Source organism: Aotus nancymaae, unplaced genomic scaffold, assembly GCF_030222135.1.
Source record: "Aotus nancymaae isolate 86718 unplaced genomic scaffold, 86718_ANA_hifiasm-v0.15.2.pri h1tg000059l, whole genome shotgun sequence".
Taxonomy (NCBI): Eukaryota; Metazoa; Chordata; class Mammalia; order Primates; family Aotidae; genus Aotus; species Aotus nancymaae.
In genome coordinates, this window is record NW_026988473.1 from 46,051,194 (window position 1) to 46,071,442 (window position 20,249).

At 43.9% G+C, this 20,249-nt stretch overlaps 1 protein-coding gene across 3 annotated transcripts in view; it reads right to left on the reverse strand.

The window, feature by feature from the left end:
- SPON1 (spondin 1) overlaps positions 1-19,569 on the reverse strand; it is a 290,944-nt gene extending 271,375 nt beyond the window's left edge. Inside the window, exon 1 of one of the 3 annotated variants that reach the window (XM_012456606.3) lies at positions 19,168-19,569. In XM_012456606.3, the coding sequence (XP_012312029.2) occupies positions 19,168-19,405 (238 nt within the window). In that variant the 5' untranslated portion in view covers positions 19,406-19,569. Of the gene's footprint in view, positions 1-18,273; positions 18,572-19,167 lie in introns of those variants that run through there. The other 2 variants (XM_064365153.1, XM_064365154.1) reach the window with 2 other exon arrangements.
- Positions 19,570-20,249: the final 680 nt, after the last annotated feature.

A 20,249-nucleotide genomic window follows, 5' to 3' on the forward strand; every position in this document is an offset into this window, starting at 1 on the left:
ACTTGTCTTGACAATTGTCTAACATTACGCTTCCATTAGATTGGCCCAAGAGAAATCTAGTTCTTCACAGCACATAATCCTGTAGAATGACCTTTGTGGCTGAGGCCGCTGTGTGTTCTTCAAAACATATTTAATTTTTCTTGTGGAAACTCAGTTAGACCACATTTCCCAGCCTCCTTTGCAGTTAAGTCAGCTTTATAACCAAGTTCTGCCAGTGGAAGCCGTGGACAGACATGATATACAGTAGCCCCCTGCAGATAAGGCCAAGACACATGCCAAGACCCCAAGTGGATGCCTGAAATCATGGATAGTACCAAACCCTACGCTTACTGTGGTTTTCCTATACATATATAAATACATATACATGTGTATCTATGATAAAGTTTATAAATCAGGCACAGTAGAAAATCAATAATAAGAGAGAAAAATTACAACAATAGTCAAAACAGCATGCAATTTAAAACTTGTAAATTGTTTATTTTTGGAATTTTCCAATTAATATTTTTGGACCACAGTTGACTACAGGTAACTGAAACCACAGAAAGCAAAACCTCGAATAAGAGATTACTGCTATACTCTACTTCCAAGCCTGACCTGTACAAACTTTTCACATGACCCTCCACTCTCACTCTCTTGCCTCTGCCTGCTTAATGCAGTGTCCAGCAGACGCCTCTGATGTCCCAGGAGGAGAGCTGTGGAACCACAAGAGGGAAGGAAACTAGGTTTTTTAAACAACCCCACAGAAAATCACCTGCTGACCAGAAACATTCATATTGTTCTTTGCATGAGCTGGAAATAAACTTATGTTGTAGAGGGCTACCTGTTACAACAGCTGGAATTATAAATCTGTTATACTCTTTCTTCCTACATCTAACCAGAGAACAATTTTTCCATTAAAATCTAGCTCAAGGGCCTTCTCAACAGGGCAATGGTGGTCCTCCCTCCCATTGGATCCCCAGTCTCCTGAGATGGAAATCTTTTACTGCAATAATTTTTTGTACTGAATTGCAATTCTTTGTTGATTCACCTTCTCCACTGGACTATGCTAATACAGGAGAGGTGCTGGGTTTTTGTTCTCTTTTAATGCCCAGAAACTAGCACAGAGCCTGGCATCTAATAGGTGTTCGAGTTTCTTTAAATTGATACAAATTGGGATTTAAATTAATTTACTGCCTGCATAAAAGTGCTAAGATTCTGGAAATTAGATATGGAGTTATAGACTATTAGAACTTCAAGGGATCTCATGTATCTTCTAATTCAGCCCTCCAATTTCACAGATAAGAAAGTAAAACATAGGAAGATCAACAGACACACCTAGGATCATAAAACCATCCAGCGGCCAACTTAGGGTCAGAATTAAAGGCCCACTCTTCCCAGTTTAATACTTTGCCCATGGCTTCAAAAACTGAATATATTTATCATGTTATGGATCTTCCATAAATACTGACTAATTATTAATTTTTTAAACTTAAAACAATCAATTCATTTGGACATATAATATTTGTGAATATGATATGCAGCCTCCTGTTGAAGAGCAGCATTTAGTTTTCCAAATTCCTTAAACTAATTTTAGTCCTGAAAATGAAGTGTTCTAAAACTCGAACAAATAAAACCACTACTTTGGATAATGTAGCAGCTGCCCATGAGCCACCGACAGAATGACACAGCAAAGAACTCTTAAGACATAAAGAAGGTAAATGTCATGCTGTGATTGGCCGGTTCATCCCACAAAAGTAAAGGAGCATTCTGATTGGCCACTCATGTCTAAATACGATCAGAGAGAAAGAAAGGAAGAAGGCGCCAGGAGTGGCAGCTCACACCTGTAATCCCAGCACTTTGGGAGGCCGACATGGGTGGATCACTTGAGGCAAGGAGTTCAAGACCAGTCTGGCTAACATGGCAACACCCCATCTTTACAAAAAATTAGCCGGGCGTGGCAGCATGCACCTGTAATCCCAGCTACTTGCAAGGCTGAGGTAGGAGAATTGCTGGAACCTGGTAGGCAGAGGTTGCAGTGAGCCAAGATTGCACCACTGTCCAGCCTGGGTGACAGAGCATGACTCTGTCAAAAAAAGAAGGAGGAATGAGGGAAAAAAACACAATAAAGCAAAGAAGAGTAAGAAAAGTGTGATGCTGAGTGTCAAGCAAACAAATGGTGGTTATGCTGTCAGGAGACAGCTGAGAATCTCTCAAGGACAGACAGACAGCCAAAAAGTAGTCTTAGACTCTCTAGGGTGGGGTTGGGTAGTCTTCAAGGCCATTATACACAATTCTGGAGGAAGGGGAACAAAGGACAGAGTAACCAACAGTAAGGATACTCCACCCAGATTTCTTCAAATGCCTTTTTACCATTTTAATGTGACGTTGGCACTAATATATTACTGCTTCCAGTGGCCAGCACCTGTGGCTCTTCTCTTAAGTTGTGTTTCTGGTCCTCAGGTTACTGGAGCCTGCTGTGCCTAAGATGAAAGGTCCAGCTCTCTTGCCTCAGGTGAGGACAATTCTTAGAGTTACTTTACAGTCCAAAATGACCCTGCAAGGTAAGACTCAAACTACCTGAAGGGAACTTGCCTGGGATCACAGGCTGGCAGGACACCTTCCCAGTCACTGTCCTGCTTCCCCTCATTCCTCTTACTAGTTTCCCCTGGGAGCACTTTCTTAAAATAATCACTTGCATCTAAATCCTCATCTGAAGCTTGTGTTACGGATTAAGATATGTTGAAGTTCTAAGCCATACTTGGGAATGTGGCCTCATTTGGAAATAGGGTCTTTGGAGTTATAGTTTGTTAAGATGAGGTCATGCTGGATTCAGTGGTAAATCCCATATGACTTGTGTCTCTATAAGAAAAGACAAAGAGAGACACAAGGAAGAATGCCACAAGATGGCAGAGGCAGATATTAGAGTCATGCATCTACAAGTCGCGGAAAGCTAAGGACTGTTGATGACCGTCAGCTGCCAGGTGAGAGGCATGGAGCCAACTTTCCCTCAGAGCCCTTTAGAAGAAAACAATACTGCCAGGTACCTTGATTTCAGATGTCTAGCCTCCAGAAATATGAGAGAATAAATTTTATGTTGTTTCAAGCCACCAATTTATGGTAATTTGTACGGTAGTCCTGGGAAATGAATATACTCAGCCTCTGGGAACCCAACCCAAGACAGACAATCCCTGTTCCACAGCCACTGACTTCAGGACAAAGCTCAAACTCCACAGACCAAGATGCCCTCAGACTCTGCCTCTCCAGCTTCACAAACCATGCCATTCCCCTGCCATTCTACATTTCAATCCTGGGATTCACTCTGTAGAAGTTTCTTGAAAATCCCTGTCATGTCACCCTATGGTATTTTTTCAAGTGCTACTCATACACCTTGGAATGATCAAGCTCCTCCATTCCTGGCAAACTTCAGAAGTCAGCTAAATCTCCACTCTTTGTGTGATGTTCCTTCTGATTTTCCCATAAAGACCTGGGTGCTCTTTCTCTTGGACCCTAGTGAGATTAAAAATATCTACATAATGGACATAGTAACAGCATGTACCTCAAAGTATCATGGCAAGGTATAAATGAAGTAATATATGTAAAGTCCTTAGTAAATATGAACTCATTTTCAGTGATAAGATTATCAAATTAGATTACATTTTGTGTTTATGTGTTCATTTACACATTGGTAAGACCTTCAAGGGTAAGAAACCATCTGAGCTCAGCACAGTGACCAGTGCGGAGCTGATGTGCAATTAAACTTATGTAAGTGTTCATAGACTGGTTGGCTCAGTACTGTTAAAGATGTCAACTATCCTCAAATTGATCTATAGATTTAATCAATCTAAATTAAAATCCCAGCAGGCTCTCTGTGATATTGACAAGCTGGTTCTAAAATTTACATGGAAATGCAAAGGGCCAAGATTGTCCAAGACAATCTTAATGAAAGAAGTACAAAATTGAAGGGCTTACATCCCCAGATATCAAGACTTATGCAGCTATAGAACACTAAGCCAGCAGACTACAGCAAGGAAAGAAAAATGGGCCAGTTGAGCAGTTTAGGGTCCAGGAAAGTTCCACAAATATACGAAATTTGATTTATGACAAAGGACATATTAGGTTGGTGCAAAAGTAATTGCAGTTTGGGCCATTAACGGTTTTGTCATGGAATAAACTACAATTACTTTTGCATCAACCTAATACATCAGAGCAATGGAGAAAAGATAATCTCTTCAGTAAGTGGTGCTAGGACAACTGAATGACCATGTAGCAAAGGGTAAATCTTGGCCCTTAACTCACATCATACACAGAATAAGTTCCATATGGATTGTAGAGGTAAGTGTGTAAAGTAAAACAAAGTTTTAAGAAGGTTCCATGGAATAAAATGTGAATGACCTTGGAGTAAGAAAAATTTCTTACACAGAGCATAAAAAAGCACTGACAATAAAGGAGAAGATACATAAATGGGGTGATATCAAACTTTTCCTCATCAAAAGACACCATTAAGCATGAAGAAGCAAGTCACAGTGTCAAAGAAGATATTTGCAACCATATAACCAGAAACTGACTTTTATTCAAAATATATAAAAAACTCTTTCAGATTAATAAGAAAAAGACAGCCCAACAGGAGAAAAAAAAAGACAAATGCACAAACTAATACTTCACAAAAGAAGGTGCCCAATGGCCAATAAACATATGAAAAGGCTCTCAACCTCATTAGTCAACAGGGGAAATAAAAATTAAACCTACAGTGAAATAGTACTGTATATCTACCAGTTTGGCTAAATTTAAAAGAATTAACAGTATCTAGCGATGTTAACTGAACTTTCAACATTGTTGATGGAAGTGAAAATTAGCAATTTTACTGCTAAATTCTTTAGAAGTGTTTACTAAAGCTGAACATACTCTTATCCTATAACCCAGCAATACCATCTTAAATCAACAGAAATGCATATATATGTACACCAAAGATACTTATAAGCATATTCATAGTAACATTATTTGTAGTAGCATCCAAGTGGAAATACTCAAATGCCCAACAGCCCTAGAACAGGTATATAAATTGTGGCATATTCACATAGCCAAATGCCTCATAGTCATGAAAATGAACCCATACCGCCACATACAACAGGGATAAATCTCACAAAGGTAATCCCAAGTGACAGAAGACAAGCACAAGAGAATACAAATGGTATGATTACATTTATATATATTTACATATAGTTCAAAAACAGGCAAAGTAATTCACGGTGCTACAGGTCGGACAGTAGTCACACGTACAGGAAAGGGAGGGAGTGCAGCTTGGAGGTGGCACGGGGATGCTGCGGGAGGGCTAGTCATGGTTTGTTTCTTGATATGGGTTCTGGTTACACTAGTATATTCAACACGTGCTAATTCACCACACTCTATGATTTATAAACTTTTCCTTATGTAAGTTATATTTTGATTAAAAGATTCTTAAACAATGTTTTTGAATGATAAATATCCAAACTTTTGTACATCTGTGCAGTGTGATTAAAGGGCTAATCATAAACTCAGCTTCCCAGAATGCTGCATTCCTGTAGGTTCTAGAAAACTAGGGTTGTACTCTACACTATTAAATATAACACACGAGATGGAGGCTCTGGAGGCTGAACTCAGTGTGGGGTTTTAATGCATAATTATCACTGGTGATAATGTTGTTACACAGTATAATTTGAAGGAAGAGAGGAGACTCTATCCTTCCAGAGAACCTCATTATACAACTTCCTTCTGAAAGACACAAATGTGCAGTGTGTTCTGAGTCTCAGTAATAACCTAAAATGACTACTTGGCAGTAAATAATAGAAAATTCTCTCTAATGACTCCTCCCAATTGCCTCCCCTGAGACACTATTAAGAGATCCAAGAAATTAAAGAAAAATGCTTATGGAGGATTAAAAAAAAGGAATTCCATTCAAAGCCATCTGTGAGTACATACAGGGAACTGATTAAGAGCAAAGATTTAAGATCAGAATCCCAGAGCTACCACTTATGTGACCTCTGGTAAATTACTTAATCTCCCTAGTTCCTCATTTTTAAAAAGAGGTTGATGATATTGCCTTTTTTATAAGAATGTAGAGTTAACTATTTAGCCCAGCGCCTGGCACATGTGAAGTCTTCAGGAATTGTAAGGAATGATGGCGATAATGATGGTGGTAGTGGTGAGGATGTTGATAGTAATGGTGGTGAATGGTGATGGTGATGTTGGGGGTGAAGATGATGAAGAAAATGGTGATTATGATGATAAAAGATCATGATGCTCACTAGGCTGATTACCCAACAATGTGTTTCAAAGAGCTGGTCCTCAGGGACAATGATTGAACCTCCAAAGAAAAACTCTAGTAGGTGCCAACAAAGGACCACTGGGAGGATTCCAATGGAAAGAATTGTCTTTGGGGACAATTCTTACAAATTCATGTCATGAGGAGATTTGGGTAAGTCCTTATAATAAACCAAGGCTTCCTACATCCTATCACACTCAAAATAGAGTGCCCTAAGAGGACTTCCCTGCCCCTGCCCCTCCCACCCCCACACACCTCTTTACTTTTCTGGAATAGCTCTCACCCAATTTTAGTTCAATATGTTTATGAAACTATTTGTTAAATGCTTATCTCCCCTAATAACCTGTAATCTCTGAGAGCAGAAACAAGTAGTCTTGAACTCCACTGCATCTTTATTATCTAGCATACCTCTTTATACATAGCAAATGCTCAATAAATACTTGTTGAATGAATAAAAAAAGGTTTTATTTGTCTTAAATGTGTAGTTTTCTCATTCCTATTCTGGTCCCTTCTCCAAAGTTCCCATAGGTTACCTTGAGCAATATGTCAACCTCCTTCATCCTTTTATCTTTATTGAGCATTTGGTCTACACCAGCTCAGTGCTACATCCCTGGAGACACAGAGTAAAAAAGACATGGCCTCTGCTCTCCAGGAGCACACAGTCAATTACACATGTAATGTGTGTTATGGAGGTATGAACAATGTGTTCTGGGGTTGCAGAGGACAGGACATCTGTGTCTACCTGGGTGAATCTGAAGAGGCTTCAAGGAGGAGGTAGTATTTGCGCTGCAAGTTGGATGATGGCTAGGAGTTTGTCCAGTGGACAAGAGAAGCAACAGCATCCCATGTAGTGGAAAGGCGTGATGGGCCAGTCTTGGCCCTGGAAACCAGAACTAATTCTGTATTTATGAACCAGAACTTATGAATTCTGTATTTCATAAGTTGCATGCTGAAAGGGAAGGTGTGGCAAAAGGCTAGGTGAGGAAGATAAGCAGGGGGAAGATAATTGAAGGCCTTCAATGCCTTGCTAAAGAGTGTGGGGGGATGAGGCAGTACTGAAGGGTGTGAGCTAGGAAATTTCATATTCAGGCTTATGGTTTAAGAAGATCAGGCTGGAGGCTGTATGATTATTGAATTACAGCTTTGCCCTAAAAGCCACATAAGTGACAAAGGCCTGCCTTGTTTATATGAAGACTGATATTTCACACTGGAGCCTGGCCTCAAATCCTGACCCAAGGAAGAGTTCTTTCCATCTTTGGGTACACTTTCCCTACCTAATTCCCAAATAGCTTTCTGGGGCCTTCAAATGTTGGTGTATCAATCTTCTAACAAAGACTCTGATAAACTATTACCCAAATTCATCTTCTATGCCTGGTACCCTCATTGGATCTTGTCCAGTTCTATCTTCTTCCACACTCTGCCTCTTGGATTTCAGAATTATTAACAGAAACCCAACCTCAATGAGAAGATCCTGGGTCCCAGCTCCATCCTATGGCCAGCCCCTGCCGTCCACCTGCTATGTGTTACTGAAATGCCCCAGTCTTCATGCTACACACTTCAACCACATGCACTTCAGCTTCTGCCTTAACTTACAACATGGTAAAGACTGTTGGGTATTAAGTAAGCCACGGTGCTCCCCTTCCTACTCTGCACAACTTCCAGAGCTCTGAGAAGCTGGAACTCATATATTTCTATTTTAAAAATTGGTATAATAATTTAGGCCACCTAGCCAGGATCAGGCAAGAAAAGATTTGCTGGTGATGGCTTGGAAGATTGGAAGGCAAGACTGGTAATTCAAATGTGAGTAGGTGAAGATGGTGAGGTTGGGTTATGCTGTTCCCCTGGATGGCCTTCTTCAGCCAGTGCTCTCAGCATCCCCAGGCAGAGATGAAGTCTCTCCCACTCAAACTGAAGATCATACGTATTTAAATTTGTAAGGGCCATTTTTCTCTAACAGAGGTAGCTAACAGACTTAGTTCAAATTTCCCTGCTTATTATGTGTAATTTTGGGCAAGTTACTCAAGCTCTCCTTGTTTATATGTCCTTACCTGTAAAACAGCAGTAATATTTAATAGTATTTACCTACTGTTGTCATCATGACAATTAATGAATTGGCAATGGAAAGTATATACAAACGTTTGCTAAATCAATAAAATACATTAAAAAATAAATCAGTCTCCTCTGTGAAATAAGGATCATAATTATCATCTCCTGGATTTGTCATGAGGATTCAAGGAGATAATGCAATGAAGCGCGTTGCAGCAGCTCAATAAAAGTTAATCCTTTCCCCCCTGTGTGACCTCATCATGGAGCAGCTCAGAGCCAGATGAATGGGTCCTGAGCTGAACAACATGTGGATAGCAAGAGGAATAAAGGGAAGGATGCCCCTGGGGAGGTAGAGATACATCAGCCTAGAGAACGTAGCTAGGAATGTGGATGAGGGCAGGAAGTTCTGGGGGAGCCCCACTGCTGCCCCTACTCTGGTTACTGGGGCTTCCAATCACAGTTTCCCTTCCCTCCTCAAATATCAAGTCACAAAAGTGACTGTGACCCAGATCCAGTCTATTTCCATGCCATTGCCCTGGGCATGTGACCCACCCTGGACTAATCACAATCTTCCCTGGGATGTTTCAGTTTGTAGTTAGAAGCAAAGGGGCTTTTTAGTCACAGGATGAGCTAAGAGGCTTTTTACTGAAAGTGAAAAAGCTGGCAGCTATCCTCCCTGTCATTTGGAGAAAGTTTATCTGTAGTAAGAAAAAGTGAGAACAAAACACAGCCAAGAGATTGAGGATGGAAAGAGCAAGAGAGAGAAGGTAGAAGAGAGGGACAAAAAGGATAGAGAGCAAAAGAGGGAAGGGGAAAGAGAGAAATGGAATGACCCCATTTGAGTCACTAGACTTATTTATGCCTGAAGCAAGAGCCACCTCTAGACTTTCCAAATATGGGAATCAGCGTATTCCCTTTTCTGCTTTAGTTAGGTTGACTTTGTTCCTATCACTCGCAGTGGAAAGAGTCTTGACTAATTTTGAAGCAAAGGAAGAAAACATCCTGCCTAAACTATAAGAATCACCAGCAGGCTAAGGAAACAGTATTCATGACTAAACTGAGGTGCCTTATGGTGGGGTGGCAGTTGGAATGTAAATGTCATTGGGATGACAGCAGATCTGTTGATTTCAAAACTATTTAGCTAACTATCAGCTTTAGGGAAAGACTCTAAGGAATGTAAGAGGGCTCTATCCTGGGCTCTGACTTGCTCAATATTCTTATCAACTTCATTGATAAAGACTTAGGAGACCTGCTTATCAACACTGTGGATAATCCAAAATTAGGTTATGTGAGTAAGTCACTTGGTGACCAAATACAGATTCACAAATGGTTGACAGCCACAAGGGTGAATCCAAACATGCTGGATTAAATCGAATGAGAAACCATGTCAAATTTTATGTTCAAGGTCCATTTTCACCAGTCTAGGTTAAAGAGGGCAGCAGGCCTTCCGGAAAATTGCAAGAATTTGAGTTGGCTGCAAGTTCAGTGTGATTCCAGACTACAGCACAGCTGCCAAAATAGCAAACACAAGACCTGGCGTTCTTCACACAAGCACAATGTTCAGGACAAGGAGATAATCGTTGTGTCGTGTCCTGCCGGCAACAGACCATATCTGGAGCACAAAGTAAAAGGGAGCAAGCAACTGCAACCTAAAAAGAAAGGTTAAAGAAATGGGGCATTGTAGTCAGAAGGGAAGCCTTAACAACTGTTTATTCACAAACGTCTCATATGGCCCAGGAGAGACCTTATTTTGCATGATTCCAAAGGAAAGAACCTTGGACAGATGTGTGAAAGTTCTATGGGAGGCAGACTTTGGTGGCAGAAAAGTACAACTAAGTCAGCCCTGGCTCAAGCGTCACCAGCCTGTGAGTGTGGCCACCTAAAGAAAACTCATGGTTCTCTTATCCCATGACCCTACTGCCAAGCAGAAAATGCTGCAGTCATGTTGGCTCTGAAGACATTCCACTGGTCCCTAAATGAGTGTGTCCCATAGTAACAGGATAGGGCAATGATGTGACCAGGTGCTGGAGTGTGTGGGAGGCTGGGGCTGGGGCTAGGAGAGGTGGTGATCATTTTGCTTTAAAAGATTAAAAGAAAGAAGAAGAAGAAGAATATAAGAGTCCCAGGATCCAGGCTTTTGTTAGGGTGGGGCCCAGGAAGTTTTTTAAAATTAAATTTTATTTTAGTTTTTGCACTCTCCAAAGGCATAAGTAGGTTTGGAAATAACTACAAATGACTCCGCAATGTGCTGGTTCCAGGGAAAGTCGCTTTAATAATTGGTGTCTGGGTTTGATGGCTCAATAATCCTCTCAGCCCTACTTCTCCAGATACTCAGAGCCAGTTTCTCAGAGCCAGTTTCTGAGGTTGGCAGCCCCCTGCCTCTGCCCTTTTGCCTGCTATTGCTCTGCTTTTCAGGCCGCAGCAGCAGGGTCCCTGCTTCCACTATGCACACAACTGCTCTCTCTTCCCTCCCAATGGTCTGCACCCTGGACACAGGCCATCTGCCCTCAGCCTCCTGCCGATGCACCTGTGGCACTGGGCATCCTTACCCTCTGCTGCTACCACCTGGAGCTCCTTGTCTCCTGTCTGCCATCCCTTGGGTGCTCACCTTTCTCTCTGGCTGAGAGAAGAACACCTTCCCCTTCCTCCATCCAGCTCTCTTAGAGAGAGAGCTCACACCAGAGTTCTTGGGGCTTTAATGATACTTCATTTTTTTTTTCAATGAATAATGATTTAATGCCTGCTATGCCCAGGCACTGTTCTGGGAATTGAAGATAAAATGGCAAATAAGAAAGACAAAGTCTTTGCTCTCATAAAGCTTGTATTCTAGCTGTAGGAGGCAGTTGATAAATGAGAGAATTTCTGAGAGTGTTTAAGGCTATGAAGAAAACAAAGTCAGGCGAAAGTGATGGGAAACATAAATTGGTAGTTAGAGAAGCCTCTTTAAAGAGATTCCCTTAAAAGACAAGGAGTTGGTCAGGTAAAGATCTAGGGACAACCATGCCAGGCATGAAGAAGAGCAAGGACGAAGGCCCTGGGGAAAGAATGAGCTTAGTGTGTTTGGAAAATTCAAAGGACAGTGTCGCTGTTTCAAGGAGGCAGGGATTAGGCGGAGGTGAAGGAGAAGAAGAGAAGAAGAGAAGGAGAAGGAGGAGGAGGAGGAGGAGGAGAAGGAGGAGGAGGAGGAGGAGCAGCAGCTTCCTGTAGCACTTGGTTCATACATCCTGCTGTGACTCGGCCCACTTTCCTACATTCCTGCCCCATACATGGTGACTTGTTCTTGGAACCCTTCCCTGTTTTATGAGACTCAGTCTATGAGACATATTTGCAAATATCTCAACCACAACTGTAGAAAGGGTTCAAGTTATTTCCCACGGGTCTCCTAGCCTCAAGCAAATCAGTAGATGTGGGTAGGTCCCCTGTTTAAGTTCTCCTGAATATTTCATGGAAGTTTTGAATATTTCTCTGAAAGGTAGAAGCTTGCTCTACATAGACCTCACAAAGGACTTCAGATGATCTCACTTAACTCCTTGCTCTGTCCTATCTGCACCCCAACTCCAGCTCTGTCAAAACATCCTGTAAAAGTGGGGCATTTTATACCAGCAAGAGCTGGCAAACATCACAAAAAGCTTTTTATATGATATAGCAAGCTTCCTGACACTGTAGATGCTCCAAGAGAGGTGCATTTGGTAAAAATCAAACACAATTGCAAGCTATTGGAGGAGAAAAAGAGAGACAGAGAAAGTAATGCTTTAAATGACTTGGACCACTTGCCACTCCATTCAATGCATGCACATGCCTGAGTGAGCATGGCATGAGCCTCTCAGCTCCCTCACTCCATCATATGATGGGGATTTTGTACTTGCATGTCAGAGCAAACCAAGGGCTTATCTACTACGCAACTGAGGAAACACTGATCTCTTTCAATGCTGGAGGGAAAATAGAAGTGCTAGACTTATTGAGACATGCCAATTCATTTCTATTCTCCACTTACAAAAATATCGGGGGTAGGGTGTTTAGATAAGGCTAGATTGAAGCTGGCATCTAGGTTATATTTTATGTATAATTTCAAAGGAGTAATTTTGACTTATGTGATTTTTGCTTTCCATGGCTCTTCTTGAATCTAGCCCTCTAGTCCCATCTTAATAGGACTCTGTTATACTCAAACATTTTCTTTCATTGTCATTCTGAATGTATACGCCAATGGGCTTTCATTTTTCTTTTTATCTTCCCACACCACCCCTTTGCTATCTTGTTTATTTACTTTACCCTCATTCCTTTCGTTCTTTGCTGCTTCCTCTTTTACTGAGAAAAAAGAATGAGACAAAAGAGGCCACAATACATGCACATTCACACCCCAGCACTCCTGCCCCTGCTCTTTCTTTTCTCCTTCTTTTTTTCTTTTGACACAGGGTCTTACTTTGTCGCCCAGGGTGGGTATAGTGGCACAATCTTCGCTCACTGCAGCCTCAACTTCCCTGGCTCAAGAGATCCTCCTGCCTCAGCCTCCTGAGTAGCTATGTCTACAGGCATGAGACACCACAGTCTGCTAATTTTTGTATTTTTTTGTAGAGTTGGGTGTTTGCCATATTGCCCAGGCTGATCTTGAACTCTAGGGCTTAAGCAGTCCACCTGTCTTAGCCTCCCAAAGTGTTAAGGTTACAGGTGTGAGCCACATCTGGCTTCCTCTGCTGATATTTAGCAGGAACATCAGTTTATATGTTGTCAAGTTGATTTACCTAGATGACCTCTCACTGAGTGAGAGAATAAGACATACTGTGTTTTTACATGACTATGCATGAAAATATGTGGCCCCCACAAATTTACTGTTTCATTCTTTTGAAAAATAAATCCTCCCTCAAGTTTTAGCTGGGCACATGGCTAATCAGCTAAATGCTGTATTTCCCAGCCTCCCTTGCAGCTAGGTATGGCCACATGACTAAATTTTTGCCAATGGAGTATGTTTAGAAGTGTTGGGTGCAGTTTCTGGGTCACATCATTAAAAGAAAGCTGCTGTCCTCTACTTCCTCTCCCCCCAGTCCCCTGCATGCCGACTGAGTACAGATGAGCAGAGGTTCTCCTCGGTTGTAACCATGCCAAGGAGAATAATACCCTAAAACAGTGCTGTTTAGGAGAAATAAGCTCAAGCCAAATGAAATTAATTTTATATGTTAACACCATTAAAAATAAGTGAAAAACAGGCAAAATTGATTTTAACTAGTATATTTTACTTAATATCTACAATTATTTTAATATGTAATCAATACATAAATTATTAATGAGAAGTTCACTTTTTATACTAAATTTTCAACAATCACTGTGTATTTTATACTTACAGCACGTCTCAATTCAGAATAGCCACATTTCAAGTACTTCATAGCCACACATGGCTAAGTAGCCACCTATTGGACAGCAGAGTGCGAGAAGATGGCAGGGGAACAAGGTAGGAGGTGCCTGGTTCCTGGATGGGCTTATGGAGCAAAGACTCCTATCATGTTGGGTCTCCCATTTACCTCTTGCTTAAAACACCGTGTTTTGAGTTCTGTTAGTAACATGAGTTTAGCCTGTACCTGATATTGACCTATATCTGACAGTCTGTATAACAAGCAAGTAGAGAGTGTGAGAGTGAAAAGTTCCTGATATACCAGCCCATAGTGATGAACATATCAGTGATTATAGCTTCTTGTTGCAGTTGAAAGAGTCAGCTGTAATGAAACAGCTTACTTGTGTATGGGGATGTACTCAAGTTTTAAACCTGGAGAAATTTCATTTTAATATGCTTTTTTTTTGTATTTTTTTCTCTTTTTTGAGACAGGGTCTCACTCTGTTGCCCAGGCTGGACTGCAGTGGTGTGATCTTGGCTCACTGCAACCTCACTTCCTGGGTTCAAGCAATTATCTTGCCTCCACCTCCTGAGTAGCTGGGATTACGGGTATGCACTACCATGTTCAACTGATTTTTGTATTTTTAGTAGAGACAGGGTTTCACCATGTTGGTCAGTCTGGTCTCGAACTTCTGACCTCATGAGCCACCTGTCTTGGCCTCCCAAAGTGCTGGGATTACAGGTGTGAGCCACCATGCTCAGCCTGTATGTTTTTGTTTCTTTTATTTCCTGAAACTCAGAGCAATAAACAATTTCCACAACCATTAAACATTAGCTATGTATGCATCTTCTAATTTTTATTTTCAGTTTAAACTAAATATTTATTAAAAGTAGTAATGGTTAAAAAATAGTTACATAATAAAAAAATGGGGAATAGTGCAAAAAAGGGAAGAGAAGTAGGAGGGGTGGCTTAATTATAATATCAGCAGCAGCACTTATGTTTTTAAAAACTCCACCATACAGGGAATAGTTTATATAAAAGGCCTCGTCTAGTATACATTTCTCGGATCCTAAGTGTGTCCTTTCCAAACATGTAATTTTACAGGCATGGTTATATAACAGCTGTACATAAAAATAAAACAACGGTCGAATCTGTTTTTTCTTTTTTCTTTTCTTTCTGCCTTTGTTGTTGTTTTGCCTACTCAATTTGTTTTTGTTTCCCCACAAACAAAAGGAATTGGCCGAAGACTAACAAGGTTCTTCACGTTTCTAAATGAATCCTCTGGTTTATGGGAAAATGTAACACTGAAGCCAATAAGAGAAAAGGCAAATATGAATAAGGATTTATCACTTTATATTACTTTGTGTCCTGAGACATGCCAGTTATTAACTTGATTTGTTGTTCTGTTTTCCTTGAAGGAAGCCTCAGTATCCAGAAGGCTGAGGGTAGCTGAGTAAATTTCATTCTACTCCCAACTAATTTCACTGAGTCAGCACAGAAGACTGGTTAAGAGCACAGATTTAGACCTAAGATTGTATTCTGATTCCACTGATTATTATCTGTGTGACCATGGGTAAGGAACTAAACCTCTCTGAGTCTTAGTCTTCTCATTCATAAAATAATAATGACAATAAACTGCCTCAAAGTACTATGAGGAATAAGGGAGATGAGTAAGAAGAACTTAACACAGTATCTTAGCCAGGGCTTTGCTGCTAAGTATTTTTCTATTTCCAAAATAATCATCACATAACTTTTTTTTTAAGCAACCACTGTGTGACAATTTCTTTTGACATGAATTATTTCTAATTTTCACAGGAATGATGGGAAAAAAAAAAACCCTGATTTTATAGATGGAGAAGTTTTGGCTAAGAGAGGTGAAGTGGCTTCCTGAGAGCATACAGTGAACACGTGACCAAGCAAGACTGAAACCAACCCACCCAACATCAAAGCCTATGTGTTTCCCACCAGGCTGAGGTGTCTACTCCTGTGGTCAGTGTGTGTCTGTCTCAGTTTGGGACAAAGAAAGAGAAAGTCATGCAGCTTTAGGAAAAACCCCCAATTATGCTTGAAGTTGGACCAGCTTTTGAAACCTCTACTGGACATTCTTTTCCCATCAAGTTCCTTGAAATGTCCCTTTAAAGAACATCTAGGAAACGCCATTCTCATTAGCCAGAGTCTAACTTTATTTTCCTAATAAACAGACCTTCAGTAATACAAAACAGCCTCTTTTATTTTCAATCAATTCTTGAATATTTCAGTGGATTTTCTTCTATTTGGCTTGAAATTGTGATCTGGGAAAGGCTGGTCCTGCAAATTGTCCTCCTATATAAGGGAAGCCCCTTGAGATCCTCAACTTGTTATTTTTAATCACTGTAATCTCCTTTTCAAAGGAGGCCCTGGTCAGAAACAGAGCAGGCCTTTCAGAGCTTTCTAAAGCACAATTATTGCTGTTGGAGGGAGGGGAGATTATGGGGAGAGGGAGGGAGAGTAGAGAGAAGTGGTGGAAGAGAAAAAGAAGTCAATATAATACTAACAATTTGGAAAAGACCAAATAATGATCTCAACTGGATTCAGGTTTTGGGGAGGAAACCTCATGTTTCAGTATTTTTTTAACAGTGACCATTTTATTCCAGTCTAGAGTACCTAAAGACTATGCTTAGACAGCAGGCACAAAGAAAAGAAGCTACTTGGGGATGAACTGTGGACAAAAATTTGAGGCAGGAAAACAAGTCGTTAATTCCAAGGATTGTGAGGAATCCTAATTCAGGAAAAAATTACAAAGCAAATAGAACACCAGGAGAATGCCAACTTCACGGCCCTAAGTCAGTACAATGAGCAGAATGTGTTAGAGTTACTTTAACATAATTATTCTAAGAAAGAAGAAGCCAACAGAAAATGTCACAAACTAGGCCAGCACCCTTTCTTTCAAACTTTGAGTGGCGGAATCAGGTTTGCTAATTGCAGAATATTTACTTGGAAAACCTCACCATGGTTCCTGCAAGATCTCTTTCAAGGTCTCTTAGCCATAAGAAGGGAGAAAAGATGATTGCCCAATCTATGAACTGAGTCGGGGTGTCAAAGTCCAGAAGGCTGTTTAGGCAGGAGTAGTCTGTAGGGTGAAAGTCCAGGACCCTCCCTATCAAGTCCCATGAATTAATTTAACAAAAGTTCCCACCTGCAGGCCCTGGACTTTTAGATAGTTCTGAAACCTCTTTGGCCACGTGAATACCAGATGTGCCTCCTTCTCAGTGATAGGGCCACCAGCTGTCAATACTCAACTAAAACGCAGAAGATTAGTGTGAAAAGCTGGGTACACTTGGCCTGAACCCCAGACTAGCATAAGTCACTGAAAAAATTTTCCTGGGCTTGCATTAGGAAGAGTCTTAGGCAAGGCTCCTGATAATGAAGAAATATCTCATTCCTTCATTCAATTAATTCATGAGGACCCAAATAACCACCATTCACTACTAGATGAATGGACTAAAGGGGAGCTGAGGAAATCTACTTTCAAACGCACATACACCCTTCAGAAACAAAAATCTGATCAAGAATATACCTCCATTAGTAAACCAATAAAGGTCTCACATTCAACTCTTACGCGTATTAATTAGGCACCTGTTTTAGCTCAAGCACACACACTGACCTTTGTAAACTCATTTACTCCCTACCACTACCAAGAGAGGATGGATAAACAGCTTTTTTTTTTCCCAGCAGGAAATAGGTGCAGAGAAATTAAATGACTTGCCCAAGGTTACACAGCTACTAAACCCGAGTCTGTTGGACTCCAGAGCCACTTTTTTCTCTGCTACGTGGAGCGGTGGCAGTTTCCCCTGTGAACCCAGGTCTTCAGTTTTGGGGAGGGCTGAATAGGCCAGTGAGGTCACACCCGCTTCCCTGTGGTTCAGAGGGAGGATCGGCCGCTTCCCAGCTCCACCGAGTGGCAGTCGCCGCCCGTCGGCGCGGCTCGCTCCAGCCACGGCGGTGCCAACCCGCGCTCTCCCTCCCGGGCTGGGCGGGATGTTCGCCCGGAATCTTTCTTTGTGGAGTACCCAGGATCCCGCGGAGCTACGCGCCGGGGTCAGACTGTTCCTCGCCAAGTGCTCAGCACGCCAAGGCGCCAAGGGCACCTAGGAGCAGGCTCTGAGTAGCTCCTGGGTGGAGAAAGTCGGGGACAAAAACCCAGGAAAACGGGAAAAAAGCTCCAAGAAGGGTGGCCCTGGCGCCCGCTGACACTGCCCCCAACTTTCTCCTGTGTTGCTCCCACCGCTTCCGTCCAAGGCTCTCTGGGGAACTGGGAAGGCGGGGAGAAAAGTACAGCAGCTGGGAGCCCATTTGCCACATCAGGCGCCCCAATGACCCACTCCAACCTGCTTAGCACCAGAGCTGACTTATGAAGGGGCGGGGGTGAGGGGACACGCTCCCTGGTGGGACCCTAAGTGAGGCGAGACAGGCTCCCTTCCCTTCCTGGTTACCTGTCCCCCACCCGAAAAGCGGCTGCTGTTGCAAGAGGAAACGATGTCTGGGGAGATGACCCTGCTGCGGAGCGAGGTGGCGGGCCGTGGGGACAGTCAGGGGTCTTCAGGTCGGTGCTGGTCGAGCTGCCTGTCCCGCCCAGGAGGCGCTCACCTGCTTGGACACCTCCTCCCTGAGCTCCCGAAACCCCGCTCTTAGCCGAGCAGCGTAGGAACGACATCCCTGGGTGGCAGAGCCTCCGGGTGCCTGAGCCAAAGTTCTCCGGCCTCCAGGGAGCAGGCCTCGGGCATCGGGGCTTCTCTTTCCATCTTCATTCACTTCCCCTTCCAGCTCGGAGCCTACCCAGAGCTCTTTGAGGACCCTGTCCCCACTGGGAATCTGTTCCGGAAACCCAAGATCCTCTATCTCGTCTGGGACCGTGAGAGAATAATTTGGGGTTCTTTCCAAGGACCCTTTCGAGGAGCTTCAGGCTGTCCCTGCCCCTCCTTCCCGCGCATCGCGACCGGTTAGGGAGAAGCCAAAGTTCCTTTTCCTGAAGGGACCTATCCAGGGAAGCCGGAGTGTCCGTCCCGCCCAGGACCGGTCTTTGAGAAGCGGGTACCCTCTCCTTCAGGGACGGAGCAGGGAAGCTGCAGTCGCTGCCTTGCCTGGGACCTGACCAAGAGAAGCCTGGGTCCCCTCCAGACCGATTTGGAGCAAAACGGGCTTACTTCCCTCCCGCAGACGGCCGGAGGAGAAGCAAGCCTCCCTTGCAGTCAGGCCGGCGTGACGCGTGGCTCCGTTACATCCCCCGCCTAGGAACCACGCGTCGGAGACCCGGGCTGCCTCTCCTGGCTGCGGCCCCCGCGACGGTCCCGGACACTGGCTTATGATTCGCGCGGAGCTGGCGGCTACAAGGGCCGAGGGTAGCCAAGACAGAAGGGCCCTTGCGGGGTTGCACCGGCGCCGCGCGGCTGGAGACCGCGCGCCCTCCTCCGGCACCGGGCGGTCGGCGCCCTCCGGGGACCGGGTCCCGCACTCCCCACGCCACGCCGGGCGGCCACTTACCGCGGTAGCTGGTTCCCGGCTTGTAGAAGTCGGGGTCGCCCTCCACGCGGAGGCTGAACTCGGTGTAGCCCTCGCGCCGCGTGCCCTGGGCGCGCAGGATCCGGCTGCAGTAGCCCTCTGACTTGGGCACTTTGTCCAGGGTCTCGTCGGAGAAGGCCAGCGCCGCGGCCAGGGGCAGCGCCAGGGCCAGCAGCGCGGGGGTCCGGCTCAGCCTCAGGGGCGCCGGGGACAGCCTCATCCTTGCGGCCCCCAACTTTGTGCCGCGGCCGCCGGCCTTCGCCACGCGACTCCTGCCCGAAGTGGTCCCGACGAAGGCGCGACCTGGCGGAGCTCGGGAGCTGGCGTCGGCGACTCGGAGACCGTGCCCGCCTCGGCTTGGCGGCCGCGGAGCTGCGCTGCGCTGCGCTGAGCTGAGCGGAGCGAACCCGAGCGGCGCGAGGAAGGGAGGGCGGCGGCGAAGGAGCGGGAGGAGGGAGGGCTGATTTTGCCCAGATCCCCGAGCGCAGCGCTGTTTTGTTTCCTCCGAACTGGCGATTAGCAGCGCGGCCGTGTTTATTTTGCGACGTGGGATTCCCAGGGTCTGACGAAGAAATCGTGGCATGCTACCGGACACTGCGGGCTCTGTCCCATCGCCTAGGAGGCTGCTGCTCCAACTCCCAGCTACACCCCGGACCCTGTGGAGGACGGTGCTCAGGGAAGGGAAAGCCTGAGAAATAACTTTTGTGGCACACCTGATCTGTGCCCAGCAATATGCTTGGCGTTTTACTTACGGCATCGACTCACTTTCATTTTCCCTACTCCCAATAAACATTACGGTATTCTCACTCATTTTATAGACCAGCAAATCAAGCCTTGCGACCAGTTAACGGCAGGGTTATACGCCGCGACTCCAGGCCCATTGCTCTCCCCAAGGCCATATTGGAACAGGTCAGGTGGGAGACTGAGAAAGGAGAAACGACTTAGCTACAGCGCTTAGGGCCCACAATACTTTTGGATCTATGAAAATGTTTTCTTTAAAATCAGGAGAAAAAAGGTTTAGATCAAACAAATGTTTACTATATAATGTTAATATAATTGTATTT